Consider the following 17,633-nt stretch of genomic DNA (forward strand, 5'->3'; position numbering starts at 1 on the left):
TGTTAGCAGCTATATTCACAATCAACAAAAAGTGGAAACAATGCAAATATCTTTCAAATGGTGAATAAACTGCCATGGAATACTACTAAGCCATAGAAAAACCAACACGTGCAACTGCATGGATGAGTCTCTTGATGGCATTACACTGAGTGAAAGAAGCCAGTCTCCAAACGCTACAGTTTACATGATTCCATTCACATGACATTCTGGAAAAGGCCCACCTACAGAATAGATCAATGGTTGCCATAGGTTAAAGATAGGGGGAGGGTTTAACTACAAAAAGGAAGCAAGATGGAATTTTTTTTTTTATTGTGTTATGTTAGTCACCAGCAAGATGGAATTTTTAGGAATTTAGAAAATCTTGATTGTGGTGGTGGAAGAATTTTACTCTTAATAAATTAAAAAATAAATAAATAATAATTTAAAAATTATTGTTTGCCTGGTCTGCTCCTCACTGTTATAGTCACTTACTTTAAGATCACTGGTTCATCCCAAGCCACAGAGTTGGGAGGGAGCTTATTGGAAAGTGGTACAGTCTCCAACCCAGTACAGAAATTTCCTAGAGGCCCCCTGGGACTATCTGCTTGACAATCACCAGCAAAGAGGAACTCCCCATCCCCTAAAGCAGGTCAGCCTACACTAGGCAGTTCCTGTTGTTAGCAAGTTATTTCTTTTATTAGCTAAAATCAGCTTCCCTACCACTGATCCCTACTGATCCTAGTCCTATTCCCTGGAGCTACATATAGAAAGGCAGGGGACATTTCTTCTACCTTAGAGGTAGCAGATGATTTGCACAAAGGCACAGCCTAAAGCTATTTAGTAAGAAGCTAAGGGCTTATTTATATCTCCTATGCAAGAGTCCATGAAATTCTGGGCTACCCTGAGCCATGAGAAGTCATCTGGTCTCGGTTCTAGTCCTAGGAATGCCAGAGAGGGAGGACCACATGCTCCTGGGGCCCTCTCCTGAATGAAGCTGGGAGGTTACAGTCCTAAACCATTCTCTCCTTGAACAGAAAGTTTCTTTCTCAGATGTTCATTTCTTTCCTTTGATTATTTTCTGACCTCTAACTTCATAAAGAAAAATCCACAAATCAAGTCTGGCTGGCAAGGGAAAACCCTTGAGCAGGATTCAAGATGGTCAAACTACAGTCCATTCCCAGTGGAACCACATTCTGGCCATTTGGGTCACCTGCCTGGGCAGAGGGGTCTATCCAGAGGAGAGCACCCTGAACACTGGCGGGTGTTGTCTTACCTGTTTGAAGTTGCCATTTTTTCTCTGCTCCCAGTCCATCATGTCATGAAAGATGGGAATCATGATATTCCGCACTTCTGGCTGTGGGACCAGTGTCACACCCAGAAAAGGACCAATCATTCCAGGAATAAAGTGGATCTTATGTTCACCTGAACAACAAAACCCAATATATATTAGTTTATGCTTTCTTTGGTCCCTCGATGGAAGCTTCCCATGTGGGGCCACAGTACCTACTTTCAAATGCCCTGGAAGCAACTGAGAATAAAGCAAGTTTTCCACTATGGCTTTCTGAGATACTCCTTTTCTTGGCTTTTTAGAGTTCATAGATAAAACTGGTACAGCCCAGCTAAAATAAATGTTCAACAGGCATTTATTAGGAAACTATCTTTCCAAAGAATTAATGGGAGGTTCAGCAAACTACCTGAAAATCATTCTGAGGTCAAGGAACAGAGTTTACTACTTTAGGCAGAAGAGGATTTGTGAGTAACCCTATGATAGTTCCAGATTGCTGTGTTGAGTGTTGATTTAGCAAGGAAAACCCGTATATTTCTGCTTAAATACAATACACTATCCCTGGGGTTTCTACCTCTTGTCCAGAGGATTTTAAGTGGTAAGATGTTCATAGCCCCTGGTCCAGCTGCTAGAGGCCTGAAGTTCATGAGCATTTTCACTGCCTGTGCTCAAGTATGCCTAAGAAGCCTCCTCCTGAGTTAGCAGGAGCCTCCTGCACAACTCTACCCAGACAGAATGGTTTAGAGGCTCTGTCTGTATCCTCCCTGTCCCTGCCCCTTGTCTTCTCATGGTACTTCTGATGGCAGTACCGCATCTACTCAGGCCAGCTCAACACAGCTTCCAACGTCCTTATGAGGCCTTCCCACGGCAAGTGGGTGATGCAGGTTTCCCTGAGACTGGCCTGCAATCTGGGTCATGTTCCCAGAAGGCGGGGCCAGTCCTGAGGACTGTGGGACAGAACTTTCCTCTTCCATGCAGTGGTAAAACAGAGTGAGCCATCCTCTAGGGCTCTGCTTTTGGTCCTTCAGAGACTATAAAGGAGATGAAGTATGGGCCTGTGTAATGACTGCTAAAGCCAAGTTAAGTCAGTTTTTGAGGACCAGAAAATACCATTTCCACCAGGAAAACAACAACAACAACAAAAAACGAGGCAGGAATGGCTTTATCAGGCAAACCTGGCAACTTTTTTGATTTTTTTCCATTGTGAAAGCCTATCTAAAGAGCAAAGGTAAGCCCTGAGGCTGACTCTATATATTCCCATCTTGGTATTTGGTACAGTTTGTTAGCACCTTGTGTTTCTGGGAATTTCAGAGTCAAGTTTAGGGTTAAAATCTATACCTTGACCATGCTGGATGCAGGGTGTAGGAGTACGGAAGCTGGAAAGCCTGCTTGGTGCAATGTATCCTCACTAACGGAGGGAAGCCCTAGTGTTCACTGGCAGGAATACTTCACACCTTGTCTGCTGCTTCTGGGACTGTAAGATTTTATGACCATAATTCCTAAGGCCTCAGAGCCATGAGTAACAGCCAGGAAGAGTGACTACTTCTCTAGCATCCCAAGAGGCCACTTAGAAGCCTCTAGTACCAAAGGATGGCTCTTCTCGTCACCAGGGCAATCAAAGGACTCCACCAAACACTGACAATTTTCAGGATATTAGAGAAGCTGTCGAAGGAAAGGGAGCTAAAATCAATTTCTCCTAGAGGCTGCGATTCCCTTCTTGCATGCAGTCCTCATGCAGACGGTGGCAGAAACCTGATCTGCAGGGTCTGAATATCAGAGACCCAAAAAGTGTTCCAATATTTATGAAAACGAATTGCTGCCCTTACTCGTGTGTGGCATGTCTGCAAGGTCTCTGCCTCACTTACGAACGATGAACAGTGACGAACGTACAGAACTGCTGGATCCCTGTAACTGTACACCTGAAACTGATATGACACTCTGTGGTAACTTGAGTGGAATTAAAATTTAAAAAAAGATCTATGCTTCTGAACTGCAACATCTGCACTGGGACATGGAGAACACAGAAGATTTTACCAGCATGAGTTCTCAAGCTGGGAAAAACTCCCAGCGCCTTTATATTCTTCTCCTTTGACTTTAGTTCTCGAAAAGGGGAGTGTGCATATGTATTCCTGGGGTCTTGCTTCTCAGCCTAACTCTCCCTGCCGAGAGCTCTGTGCACATGTGCTGTACCATCCGGCTGAGGTGTTACGTTGAAGATATGTAAAGGTCTCTTGGGCCTGAATTAACATCCATAAAACCTGGGAGAAGTTATTAGTCTTGTCGCTTTTTATTTGGCTATGCAATATGTGCAAGGGAAAAATAGGGAGAAGAGACCTACCCAAATTCTGCCACATGCTGAACAGTTCATAAGCCATCATCACACGCATGTCCCCATACCTGGAAATAGTAACACAGGAGCCAGCTTTCAGGGGGAGAAAGTTCAGGAAGGCAGGGCTACAAACCCCATAAGGTCAGCACTTCAGCACTGTTTCTAATGTGTCCCCCAATACTAAGTCATTTGGCTCTCAACCAAACTCTCACAATTGGCTCCTTGGGAAGCTACCCAGTGAGAACCTTGTGGACGTCTGAGGAGCCTCTCAATTGAAACACAACCCCATCTGGGCATGTGGTAGGGAGGTGAAGAAGAGACATATGTCTTACTTATCTAGAATCTTCTTCCTCTTGGCTGAAGTGATGATTTCTAGCTGAAGGCTTGGCTGATTTATGAACAGAACTGCCAGGCTAAAATAAGAATTCCACACCTAGAGAGACAGAGAAAGAGAAAACATGTGACAGCACGAGTCCTTAACCTTACAAAGAGAGATTCTAAATATATGGATGTAGCACAGAATTCATTTCACAATTTTAAGATCTTGATTTTTTTTTCCTTTTTAAGTATCTTTGCAAACGGAACTTTTTTTTTTTCTTTCTTGACTCCTTGAAACCCATAGTTTTGATTCTGGCCTAGAAAGCCTACTCCTGGAGGTCTGGCTCCCAGCACCTCCCACAGGGGCACTCTAAGGGTATAGCCTACTCACTGTCAAACTTGGAAGTGGTTCAATGCTCTGAACATACTAATAAACCAAACCCAGTAAGCTTGCCCCAGCTCCCAGCCACCCATCTGACAGCTAGGTAAGCCCTTCTCAATTTCCTGACCTGAAAAATTGAGAGCAAAATAAAGTTGTTCTTAGTAAACAAAACCAAACCCAGAAACAAAAACAGTGAGCTTTTTTTTTTTTTTTTTTTTTTTTTTTTTCTGGCTTTCTAGTGTTATTACAAAGACAGTGATGGATTTCAGGAGCTCCTACCTTAAAATCGAAGTCTGTCTCTGTGAAGTTCTTGTGCAGTGCGGAAGACAGGTACTGGACAGTAGTGACTATAATACTGCAGTAAGGGGACAAGGCATTGGTGGAGTTAAAAGACTAATGATGGCATCCAATAGCTTAGCATCTCTGACCTATGAGCTAATGCCTTGAGTACAACTTGCTTTCATATAAGATGTGACTACAAAAGAAAGAGAGAGATGGCACAAACCTCACAGAAAGCATTTCTTGGAGAAATGCCCCAAAGTAGGCAGCATAGCACAGAACATCGGTGGGTTCTAGGCTCGGGTCTGCCATTACCTGGCCTTGGCACCACTGCTGTCTGGGCATTAGTTTCCCTGCCTATAAGTGTGGATGGGAGGAACTAGTTGGTTCATTAGGATTTCTTCTAGTTCAAAAAGTGATTCTAGTATTTTGAGGACTTCTGGGTAATGAAGGTATATGACTATCAGAGGACTTACAGTATAATTTTATTATTTTACTTGATAACAAGGGTTTTTAATGATTAAATCCCTACTATTGTCACATACTATTATTTGTATCTATAAGCTATTTGTTTTTAGCCTTTGGCCTAGAAAATCACTCTCAATTTTAGCCTGGGTATATATAAGGAGCAATGGAAGGCTGCCTTGCTGGAGCGAAGGCACAGGTTAAAGTAGAGAGGAAATGAAGTGGGACAGGCAGGTAAGGGTCTGACTACAGAGGGCTTTGGGTGCCTGGCAAAGTGCTTACACTGAGCACCTTGGCTTTGGCCCAGGAGATGACAAATTTGAAAGGCAAAATCCTCAAAAGAAGAGGCTGTTACTATAGGATCAGCTGAGGGCCCTGAAGTACTCCGAGGAGAGCTAAGAGAGAACAAGAAGGAAGGGTGCCTGGGTAGCTCAGCTGGTTAAGCATCTGCCTTTGGTTCGGTCATGATCACAGGGTCTTGGGATTGAGCCCCATGTCGGGTTCCCTGCTCAGTGGGGAGCCTGCTTCTCCCTTTCCTCCCCACTTGTGCTCTCTTGCACTATCTCTGTCGTCATCTCTGCTTCTCTTTCTCAAATAAATAAATAAAATCTTTAAAAAAAAAGGAACAAGAGGGAATCAAATGGAAAATCCATTATTTGAGGAAAAACATGTGCAACTTTGTTTATAACCATTCTTCTGTTCTGTATAAAATGTTTACAGTTTTGAAAAAAAAAAGTACCCTATAAAAGGTAAAGTGAAAATGATGCTGATACATTGCTAATATATCTAACATAGATAATATCACTACATTCTGCAAAATGCCAACATAAAAAGCAGATCAGTGTGCCTGGGTGCTTCAGTAAAACATTGGACTCTTGATTTCAGCTCAGGTCATGATCTCAGGGTTGTGAGATTGAGCCCCACATTGGGTTCTGTGCTGGGTGTGGAGTCTGCTTGGGATTCTCTCTCTCTCCCTCTGCCTCTCCTCCCCTACTCTCTCTCTCTCCCCAAAAAAGAAAAAGATGAAGACAAAAGAAAAAAGGAAAGCATATCAGTAGGAGAAGGCAGCAGGTTAGACCGTGGAGGCCAAGTGGAAGGGGTCTTTTCCCAAGTAGAGGGAGACCACATAAGACAACATCTTACTACCTGCAATCGTCTGGTTTGCCAAGTAGAAGCACAGGCTAGAAATATGAATGGAACAGACTATCTGGGGGCAGACTAAGAGTGAATTCTGTCGCCAGAGTCAGAAGTGGTCAGAGCCTTACAGCCAGGTCTTGGGTGGGTAATTAGCACTAGCTGTGGGAGGCAGGCAGTTTCTGGCAGACAATGGAAATCAAATCAAGAGGAGGACTTGGGAAAACTGCCTGAAACTAGAGAGCCAAAGAGGCCAGTGGTGCATGGAACAGGCCTCCCTCAAGGAGGCATTTTCTCTGGGTATTATTATTTCACATCCTTTACATTCCTTTTCTATCCTTACCATGACATCTCTGCCAGTCACTTAAGACTCCATTTTGGACTATCTTTAACACTTTTTAAATCTTGAACTTATGGTAAATGGTCAAGTCCTGCTGATTGTGCCTCCAAATATTTTTCAAATTTACCCTATCTTCTCTGTCACCATGGCCTTGGCCAGGATCTCTGTCTTGCTTTCTCCCTCTGCCACACACACACACACACACACTCTCTCTCTCTCTCCCTGTCTCTCTTTCCTTAGTCTGAGAATAGCTCTGATGATGCTTATGCAGGGCCCGTCCACACTCACTTGCTTGTAAGAAGTCTCATCACCATCCAGTCCCGAGGGAAGACACTCATCTTCATCAGGTTCCGGAACACACAGAAAATCTTCAGCAGGAATTCCTGATCCAGAAGGAAAGTCTTATGTGAGACACCACTACTACCACTACAGCATGCCTTTCCTTAACAGGGTTCTCCTGACCTCTAGACCATGAGAATGGATGGCATTAGTAAGTTAGATTCTGGTTCGTTTTGTGAGTTATTTTCTTTTGGGGGCCTGTATGAAAGTGAGATCTAGGCACTCTCTCAGGTCAGGTGGGAACAGATCCAAACTGGGTAGCCTACAGACAGCTCTGGACCCTGAGCCCAGTGCCCAAAGCGCAAAGCATGAGGAAGGCTGCAGTCCAGCAGAACTGGTATCCAGTTGGGCCTGTGGATCACATTATTTGGGTCATGGCCCTTGAACACTGGACTATAAGAACCTGCTTTTTGGGGAGTGCTTGGGTGGCTTGGTTTGTTAAGTGTCCAATTCTTGATTTTTGGCCTAGGTCATGATCTCAGGGTCTTGAGATGAAGCTCCATGTTGTACATGGTTTCTGCTTCTCCCTCTTCCTCTGCCCTGGCTCACATGCTCTCTTTCTCTCTAAAATAAATAAATCAAATCTTAAAAAGAAGCTGCTTTCTTGAATGTAAAGAACACATTGAGAGGAGGGGCGTCTGGGTGGCTCAGTTGGTTAAGCTCTGTCTTCGGCTCAGGTCATGATCTCAGAGTCCCTTGAGACATTGAGTTCCCTGATCAGCAGGAAGCCTGCCTCTCCCTCTCCTTTGACTTGCTATTCCCCCTGCTTGTGCTCTCTCTCTTTGTCAAATAAATAAATAAGATCTTTAAAAAATGTAACACATTGACAGAAGAAGCATTTTAGGAATGGCAGAGTAAAGACCTCCAAAATGTGCTCCTCTATGAAAATAATGAGAACACTGACAAAGCAGGTTAAGCAAAGACTGGCAACAATCCAAGGAGTGTTATTCAAGAAAAATGGTTGAATCTCAATAGAACAGTGAACTTTGTTGCACTTTGGCTTGTTCCATTCCCATCCCATTCCTCTTTCTACTTTGGTGGTATATCCTCGAAAACAAACTACTATAGAACCACAGTGGTAATGAATTCCTGGAAAGTGCCACCCACCCACCCCCAACTGCTACTTTTTATCTGTTCTTCAGCAACCTGGGAAATCCCCATTCAGAGGGCTTATCTGATCTGACCCAGAGCTCACTCAATGAGAATAGCCTTTTACCTAGGGCATATATGGGGAAAAAATGAGCCATAATAATTTAACATCCCAGCTGCTTGAAGCAACCATATCATTAGGACATCAAAAAAATTTCCAAAAGACTGAAAAGAAAAATCTGGGGAATTTGAAAAGCTCTGACATATTCCTGGGAACCTAGAAGTCTACACACGTGTTCAGGGCTGTACATATTCCCAGGAAAGACCTGAGAAGCTTAATCTCTCACTCTGGTTGACTTTGAGGCTCTATGTGAAGCAGGAAGTGAAGGCTAAGGCAGTAATGTAAACTGTTGGAGCACTGAAAATGAGTCCCAACACACACATACGGGTATTTAGCAAAGTATTAAAGACTTACTGACTTAAGGCATTTAAGGAAATTTCTGTCTGGCTATTAGCTGACCACTAAGCTAACTGAATGAAGACCTCAGTGGCTGTACATAACAAAGAACACAGACATTCAAGAATTAGTCCAAGAAAGTCGCTAAATAAGTAGCAAACAAATATCAACATCAACAACAAACCAACAAAAAGCAACAACAACCACCCCTGGGATGTGGTGGGGGATCTGATTTTGAGAGTTACCACATTATTTAAATTATCCAGCTTTTAACAAAAAAATTATAATACACAAAATTAAACATGAAAGTATGCCCCATACACAGGAAAAAAAGAAGTGAACAGAAACTTTACCTGAAGTAGCTCAAATGTTGGACTTACTAGGAAAAGCCTTTAAATCAGCTGTTATAAATATATTCACAGAACTAAAGAAAACCATGCTTAAAGAATTAAAGAAAAGTACAAGAACAGTATCTCATCAAATAGAGAATATCAATAAAATAGAAATTATTTTAAAAGCATCAAATAGAAATTTTAGAATTTGAAAGTACCATAACTGAAATATAAATTTTGCTAGATGGGCTCATCAGAAGATTTGAATTGACAGAGGAAGGAATCAGCAAATTTAAAAGGTAAGTCAATTGAGGTTATCCAGAGGAACAGGAAGAAAATGAAGAAAAACAGAGCATGTGGGATACCATTAATTATGAAAACATACAAGTAAGAGGAGTGTCAAGAGAGATGGGAGAAAAAGAGAAAGAGATTTTGAATAAATATTTGAAGAAATATTTTAAAAATTTCCCAAATTTGATGAAAAATCCCTTTAATCTACACATCCAAATAGCTCAATGAACTCCAAACAGGATATAAATCAAAGAAATTTATATACAGACATATCATAGTCAAAATGTCAAGTGCCAAAAACAAAGATAGAATCTTGAAAGCAAGAAGAGAAAAAAATTTTTATCATGCACAAATGATTCTCAATAATAACAGGTAACTTACAAGCAGATATGGTGGAGACAAGAATGCAGTGGAATGACAAATTCAAAGTACTGAAATAACAGAGAGTCAACTAAGAGTCTTAAGTCTAGCAAAACTATCATTCAAAAATTAAATGTTCAAAAAACATTTAATTTAATTAAATTAAAAAATTTAAATTAAAATTTAAAAAATTAAAATTCTCTGATTAAAAAAAAAGCTGTGAGAATTTGTTATTAGTAGAACTATTATTAGTAGAACTGCCCTAAAAGAAATGCTAAAGGGAGTCTCTCAGACTTAACTAAAAGGACACTAGACAGTAACTTGAATCCATATGAAGAAATAAAAACCACTAGGAAGATAAAGGTGAATATAAAAGGTAGTATATATGTTAAGTTTGTAGCTCTTTTCCTATTTGATTTACAAAGCAACTGCATAAAGCAATAATTATAAAACTACATTGATGAGATTATAATGCATAAATATGTAATTTATATGACAGTAACAGCAAAAAAAGAAGAAAGGATTGGAGCTTTATTGGAGTGAAGTTTTTGTATACTATTAAAGTGAACTGGTAGAATTGAGATGTTAATTGAAATTCCCAGGGCAACCAATAAGAAAATAGCTTTAAAAATATACCAAAATAGAGGTGCCTGGGTGGCTCAGTGGGTTAAGCCTCTGCCTTTGGCTCATGATCTCAGGGTTCTGGGATCAAGCCCCGCATCAGGCTCTCTGATCAGAGCCCTGCATCAGGCTCTCTGCTCAGCAGGGAGCCTGCTTCTCCCTCTCTTTCTGCCTGCCTCTCTGCCTACTTGTGATCTCTGTCTGTCAAATAAAAAAAATATATACTGAAACAAACAAAAAAGGAATTAAAATTACACAGTAAAAATATTTAACATAAGAGAAGCCAGAAATGGAGGAACAGAGGAACAGAGAAGATATAAGACAGATATAAAACAAATAGCAAAATGTAAATGTAACATCCTAACTTATTGTAATTATAGTAAATGTAAATGGATTAAATATTCTAATCAAAAGGCAGAGATGGGGAAATGGATAAAAAATAAACATAATCTAATTATACATGGTCTACAAGATATGTACTTTAGATTCAAAGACATAAATACCTCAAAAGTAAAAGGATAGGAAATATATACAATAAAATGGGTATATACACAAAATAGAACTGGTGTGTCTATGTTAATATTAAACCACATAGGCTTTAACAAAAATTGTCATTAGAGACCAAAAAGGGAAATTTTATAATGACAAAAGAGCCAATATGTCTGAAAGAATTACTATAGACCACTCCATCCAACAATAAGCAGAATACACATGGAAGGATATATGCATTTCTTCTCTAGGACAGATCATATGTTAGTCCATAAAGAAAGACTCACTATATTTAAAAGAACTGAAATCATATAAAGCATGTTCTCCAACCTCTATGTGAGTTAGAAATGAATGACGAGAAGAATCAATGAAACAAGATGGGATTGGGAGGGAGACAAACCATAAGTGACTCTTAATCTCACAAAACAAACTGAGGGTTGCTGGGGGGAGGGGGTTTGGGAGAAGGAGGTGGGATTATGGACACTGGGGAGGGTATGTGCTTGGGTGAGTGCTGTGAAGTGTGTAAACCTGGTGATTCACAGACCTGTACCCCTGGGGATAAAAATATATGTTTATAAAAAATAAAAAATTATATTAAAAAAATTGGGAAAGTAAAAAATATGTGAATTAAACATTACACTCTCAAATAACCAATGGGTCAAAAAAGAAAGCACAAGTGAAACAGGAATACTTTGAGATGAATAAAAATTAAAACACATCAAATCAAAACCTATGGGATGAAGCTAAAATTTATAGCTCTAGTGCCTATATTAAGAAGATAATGGTCTCAAATAATAACTTACCTTGTGCCTTAAGCTAGAGAAAGAAGGGAAAACTAAACATAAAGCAAGCAGAAGGAAGGGAATAATAAGTGAAACAGAGAATAGAAAAATAGAGGAAAAAATGAAACCAAAATTTGGTTCTTTGAAAATATCAACAAAATTGCCACACTAAGAAAATAAAAAAGAAAAAAAAAAGAAGACTCAATTACTAAAATTAAGGATGAAAGAAGCCATTACCAATGTTAGAGAACTAGAAAGGATTATAAGGGACTACTATAAACAAATGTATGCCAGCAAATTATATAGCTTAGATGAAATGGACAAACTCTAAGAAAGATACAAACAACCAAAATTCATTTAAAATCAAACAAAATCTGAACAGACTTATCATAAGCAAAGGGATCAAATTAATAATTTAAAACCTTCAAACAAAGAAAAGTGGAGCACCAGATGGCTTCACTAGTGAATTACACCAAATATTTTAACTAGAATTAGTACTAATATTTGTCTTTTTTTATTATATTCACTCTCAGTGTGAAGTAGTATCTTTTTCTAAAAAAATTATTTATTTATTTATTTATTTGACAGACAGAGATCACAAGTAGGCAGAGAGGCAGGCAGGAGAGAGAGAGGAGGAAACAGGCTTCCTGTGGAGCAGAGAGCCCGATGTGGGGCTTGATCCCAGGACCCTGGGATCATGACCTGAGCCAGAGTCAGAGGCTTTACCCACTGAGCCGCCCAGGCACCCCAGTGTGAGGTAGTATCTTATTGTGGTTTTCATTTGCATTTTCCTACTGACTAATGACATTGAACATCTTTTCACGTGTGTTTTGGCTATTTATGTACCTTCTTTGGGGAGATGTCTATTAAAATATTTTGCCCATTTTAAAATTGAGTTACCTTTTCAGTCTTGAGTTGTAAGAGTTATTTATGTATTTTACATACAAGCCCTTTATTAGATATATGATTTGCCAATATTTTCTTCCATTTTGTGGGCTTTCACTTTCTTGTTGGCATCCTTTGAAATATAGAAGTTTTTAAAATTTAAATTATCCAATCTAGAGTACATGATTAGTTTCAGATGTAGTCTTCAGTAATCTATCAGTTGCATGTAACACCCAGCGCTCATCACATCATGTACCTCCTTAATGCCCATCACCCAATTACCCCATCCCCTACAGACCTCTCCTCCAGCACCCTCAGTTTCTTTCCTAAAACTAAGAGTCCCTCACATGGTTTTTCTCCCTCTCTGATGACTTCCCATTCAGTTCAAATACAAAAGTTTTTAATTTTGATGAAGTCTAACATCTATTTTTTCTTCTGTTGCTTGTGCTTTGGTGTCATAACTAAGAAATCACTGCTAAATCAAGGGATATAAAGATATACTCCTGTTTATGTCCAAGAGGTTTATAGTTTAGCTCTTACATTTAGGTCTACAATTTTTTTAACTTGGGTTTTTTTTATATGGTATGAGGTAGAGGTTAGATATCAAGTTGTCCAGAACCATTTGCTGGAAAGACTTCTTTACTCTCTGTATTGTCTTGACAATGTTATTGAAATTCAGTTGACTGTAAATAGAAAGGTTTATTTCTAGACTCCAAATCCAATTCCATTGGTCTTTATATCTATCTTTACACAAATAACCCATTCTGATTACTGTTATTTTGTTGTAAGTTTTGAAACTGGTGAGTATGAATCCTCCAATTTTCCTTTATTTTCCAAGATTGTTTGGCTATTCTGAGTCATTTTCTTTCCCTTGTGAATTATTGATCAGATTGTCAATATCTGCAAAAAGGCAGCTGAAATTTTGAGAGGTCTTGTATCAAACCTGTAGATCACTTTGTGAAGTACTATCCTCTTAATAATATAAGTGTTCCAATCTATGAACATGGGGTGTCTTTCCACTTATTTTGGTCTGCTTTAATGTCTTCTCCTAATTCTTTTATGTGTTTTTATACTATTATAAATGGAAACATTCTTTTTTTAAAAAATATTTTATTTATTTATTTGATAGACAGAGATCTACCAGTAGCCAGAGAGGCAGGCAGAGAGAGAGAGGAGGAAGCAGGCTCCCCGCTGAGCAGAGAGCCCGATGCGGGGCTCAATCCCAGGACACCAGGATCATGACCTGAGCCAAAGGCAGAGGCTTTAACCCACTGAGCCACCCAGGTGCCCCGGAGACATTCTCTTAATTTCATTTTTGAATTGTTCATTGCTAAGACATAGAATTGATTTTTGTGTATTTGTTATGTATCCTGAAACTTTGCTGAACTTATTTATTACTTCTGATAGTGTTTTTATGGATGTCTTGGGATTTTCTGGATACAAAATCATGCCATCTGAGGATTGAGAGAGTTTTACTTCTTCTTTTCCAAACTTGTGCCCAATTGCTCCAGCTAGATCCTCCAATATAATGAATATAAGTGGTAAGAGCAGATGCCTTTCTCTTGTTTCTGATTTAAAGAGGAAAACATTCAGTCTTTTGTTACTAAATATGATGTTAGTTGTGGGTTTTTCATATTTTGCCCTTTATCAAGTCTGAAGAAATTTCTTTCTATTTCTAGTCTGTTGAATGACTTTATCATGAAAGTTTGGTGGATTCTGTTTTAGTCCTTTATTCTATTTAATGGTGTGTTATGTTGATTACCATATGTTAAGGAAACCTTGCATTTCTGGGATCAATCCCATGAGATCATGGTATATACTTCTTTTAGTATGTTCCTGGATTCAGTTTGCTAGTATGCTGTTAAAGACTTCTACACTTTTATTTATAAGGGATGTTGCTCTACGGTTGGCTTTTCTTGTGATGTCTGCCTTTGGTTTTCATGTCAGGGTAATACTGGCCTCAAAAAATTAGTTGAGAAGTATTCCTGGCTCTTCCATTTTTTATGAGTTTGTGAAGGATTGGTATTAATTCTTCTTTAAAAATTTGGGGTGCCTGAGTGGCTCAGTGGGTTAAGCCTCTGCCTTTGGCTCGGGTTGTGATCTCAGGGTCCTGGGACTGAGCCCTACATCAGGTTTTCTGCTCAACAGGGAGCCTGCTGCCCCCCCCCCCACCTCTGCCTGCCTCTCTGCCTACTTGTGATCTCTATCAAATAGATAAATAAAATCTTGAAAATAAATAAATAAAACAAAATAAGGATGTGTGCAGATCTTTCAGTAACATTTAAAAAAATTGGTGCAATGCACCAATTAAGCCATCTGGTCTTCGGCTTTTCCTTGTGGGAAGTTATAAATTATTAACTTGATCTTGTTATTTTGTGATATCCTTTAAGATGGATATAATCAGAGACACTGAACTGTACATTTTAAAAGTGTAAATTTTATGGTATGCAAATTACATCTCAATAATGTTGCCATAAAAAAAAGAAAAAATGTGACGAACTCTATATTTGGTGTGGTGGACTGCATATGTTCCCTCAGGTCTGTTTCAGCTCAAATCCTCTAAAATGACAGTCAAGAAATACATATGCCCACAGAGACAAAGGAAACAGGAAATAAGAACACAGTGATCAGAAGAGGTGAATAAGCTTTTGTGGTAACTGACTTAATATACTTGAAAAAGATGACAGCCAAGAGCCTTTGGAAGGAACAGCAACAGGAAGCAAGAATCTCAGAAACTATAGGCATCACCAGGTACTTCTGTAGAACTGGGATATGAAGGCTAAAAACAGGAAGATTGACTTACAGACTCCCTAAGATCTCTTCTGCCATCTCATGTCCCTAGGTGACCAGGCTTATGCCATCCTGTCAGAAGACTGAGGACTGCTCTCTCAAGCAGTTATTCGCTGAGGATCTGTTTTCAAGAGTCCATAGTCTCTCATGGTTCAACAGCTAAGGGCTGAGATGCCAAAATGAAAACAGGCATTGAGAGAAATTTCACCTGCTGAACTGGGAGGTTCCCAGTCCCTTTTTGCTATTTGGTTCCCAAAATATTGGTGGGCTACTCCATTCCTAGGAAGGGATAAGGATTCTTGTCTCAGGAAATAGTCCAAAAGTCTCTACATATAGGAGAAAAGTCTCTAACATGAAAGTTAGAGACTGAAACAAATAAAAAGAAGACAAGTTCCCAGGAAAAAAAAAAAGTGACCTGACAGTATCTGACAGATTTGACCCTTGAAGAAAGCTGGAAGAAGAGGTTTATTACAGAGGGAGTAGGTAATCCTAGCCAGATTTGAAAACCAAAAGAAAACAAAAAACAAGTGATTAACAAAAGAGGCAAATAATTCCAGGAACAAACAGAAAGTTTTATAAGAAAGGAAGTGTAACAGCATAGCAGTTGGCTCACCATAGTACTTACTTAGCAGTAATAAAGAAGAGTACATTACTGATTTAAACAAAAATGTATGTGTAAGTCAAGCAGAGAGAGTCAGTTATCATATGGTTTCACTTATTCACAGCATAACAAATAGCATGGAGGACATGGGGAGTTAGAGAGGAGACGGGAGTTGGGGGAAATTGCAAGGGGAGGTGAACCATGAGAGACTATGGACTCTGAAAAACAATCTGAGAGGTCTGAAGGGGGCGGCGGGGGGGAGGTTGGGAGAACCAGGTGGTGGGTATTATAGAGGGCACGGATTGCATGGAGCACTGGGTGTGGTGCAAAAATAATGAATACTGTTATGCTGAAAATAAATAAAAAATAAATTAAAAACAATAAAAAAATGTATGTGAACTATATTGGAAGAATGCGAGGAAAGATGTGTGTGTATGTGAGAGGAGAGTCACCACGGGAAGAAGAAAATAGATAATAACTACCAGTTAAAATTTAAAATGGCAATAGAAGCTTAAAGAACAGCAGAAGAGTTCAAAGTGACTGCTTTTGGGGAATAGAAACCAGACATGGGTCAGGTTGAACCAGGAAACCACCAATTTACATTATAAGCTTTGTAATGTGCTTTGGCTCTTAAGATTATGTATATATATACATGGTATATTAACTACACTGAAATTAAAAATTTAAAAACCCTTAAAGTTCTGGGTATAGTGCTTGCACATAGCAGGCTTTCAATAAGTGAATAAAAAATTTAAAATTAGAAAATGTGTACATATTGCTGTTATAAAAATAAAATTTTAATTAAAAAGTAAGAGAATGATGTCAGCCTGGGCTTCTGACTACGAACCAGTTAGTAGGACACACAAAAGATGAAAATTATCTAGAACAGCCAACCCTCGATTTTCAGGCTCTACACCCCAGCTCAAGTACTGCTTTGGTCTCTGGCTAACTTTTGGTTCCCTTCAAGGGCTATCAATCTACCCCCTCGTGCCCCCAAGAAGATAGGCTGACCTTACTGCAACGAGTTAATGACAACAATCTGCAGAGACCCATGCCTGTGGAAAGGCAGGCAAGATCAGATACTAGAAAGTGACACCTAGGGGAACCTGGGTGGCTCAGTTGGTTAAGCAACTGCCTTTGGCTCAGGTCATGATCCTGGAGTCTCAGGATTGAGTCCCACATTGGGCTCCCTGCTCCGTGGGGAGTCTGCTTCTCCTGCTGACCTCTCTCTGTTCTCATGATCTCTCTATTTCTCTGTCTCTCAAATAAATAAATAAAATCTTAAAAAAAGAGAAAGTGACACCTAATACTAACTGATACAATACGATTAATAAAGGTCATTACAAATAAAAAACAGCATTACCATGAAATGCAAATGACTTGGTTCTGAATGGAGGCAGAGCATGCAACTAAAATTTGCAATAGTTTATTTATCCAGGGATGAACTGAGTAGCACATTCTAAGGCAAAGACACATGCCCCAGCAGTTCATCAGCAGCTAATACCACATGGAGCTTGGGAATGCTCTTCTGTCATGTGGCTCATGGGCCCATTTCTCTGCATTATCTGCCCCAGGGGGTCTGGATGCAGAATCTGGTAGCCAATGGGCAGTGCTCACTTCTGCTTTCTACAGGTCACATGCAGAAAATATACTTTAAGGAAGAAAAGTCATCACCATAATTATAATTATAGTTATTAAACAGTGAAGTCTTATTTGCAGTTATTAAACAGAAGTCTGATTGCAGTCTGATTTGCAAAATACAAGGTGGTCATTGAGTTCATCAGAAAGGGAAGAGTTCTTTTTTGTGGACAATTACTATGGCCTAGAGCAGCCTCCCATAGAGGCACATGGTCATAGGGTTGCTATCAGTCAGAGAAAACCTGCCAGTGTTACTGGGGTCTGTCTGTATAAGAACACTGCTGGCTTTCAGCTTCTGGGAGCCATACTCTCATAGCTGTAAAGTGGAGCTGGTGAACCCTTCACCCTAGGCAGAACTGGTCACTTGCACTCAGCCCCTGGTGGGGAAAAGGCTCGTCTCAGCTGCATGCTTCTTGTCCTGGGTGAAAAGTCAGTTTTGAGGTAGGTT

General features: G+C 39.6%; 1 protein-coding gene across 7 annotated transcripts in view; it reads right to left on the reverse strand.

Moving 5' to 3' along the window:
• DOCK3 (dedicator of cytokinesis 3) overlaps positions 1–17,633 on the reverse strand; it is a 561,701-nt gene that overhangs the window by 49,928 nt on the left and 494,140 nt on the right. For all 7 annotated transcript variants that reach the window (XM_045079409.1, XM_045079404.1, XM_045079422.1 and 4 more), the window contains exons 28-32: positions 6,800–6,894; positions 4,573–4,648; positions 3,926–4,026; positions 3,603–3,661; positions 1,253–1,401 (exon numbers count right to left, since the gene is read on the reverse strand). In XM_045079409.1, the coding sequence (XP_044935344.1) occupies positions 1,253–1,401; positions 3,603–3,661; positions 3,926–4,026; positions 4,573–4,648; positions 6,800–6,894 (480 nt within the window). The remainder of the gene's footprint in view (positions 1–1,252; positions 1,402–3,602; positions 3,662–3,925; positions 4,027–4,572; positions 4,649–6,799; positions 6,895–17,633) is intronic.

Source organism: Mustela putorius, unplaced genomic scaffold (assembly GCF_011764305.1).
Source record: "Mustela putorius furo isolate JIRA1106 unplaced genomic scaffold, ASM1176430v1.1 tig00000095_pilon_pilon_pilon, whole genome shotgun sequence".
NCBI classification, from domain to species: domain Eukaryota; kingdom Metazoa; phylum Chordata; class Mammalia; order Carnivora; family Mustelidae; genus Mustela; species Mustela putorius.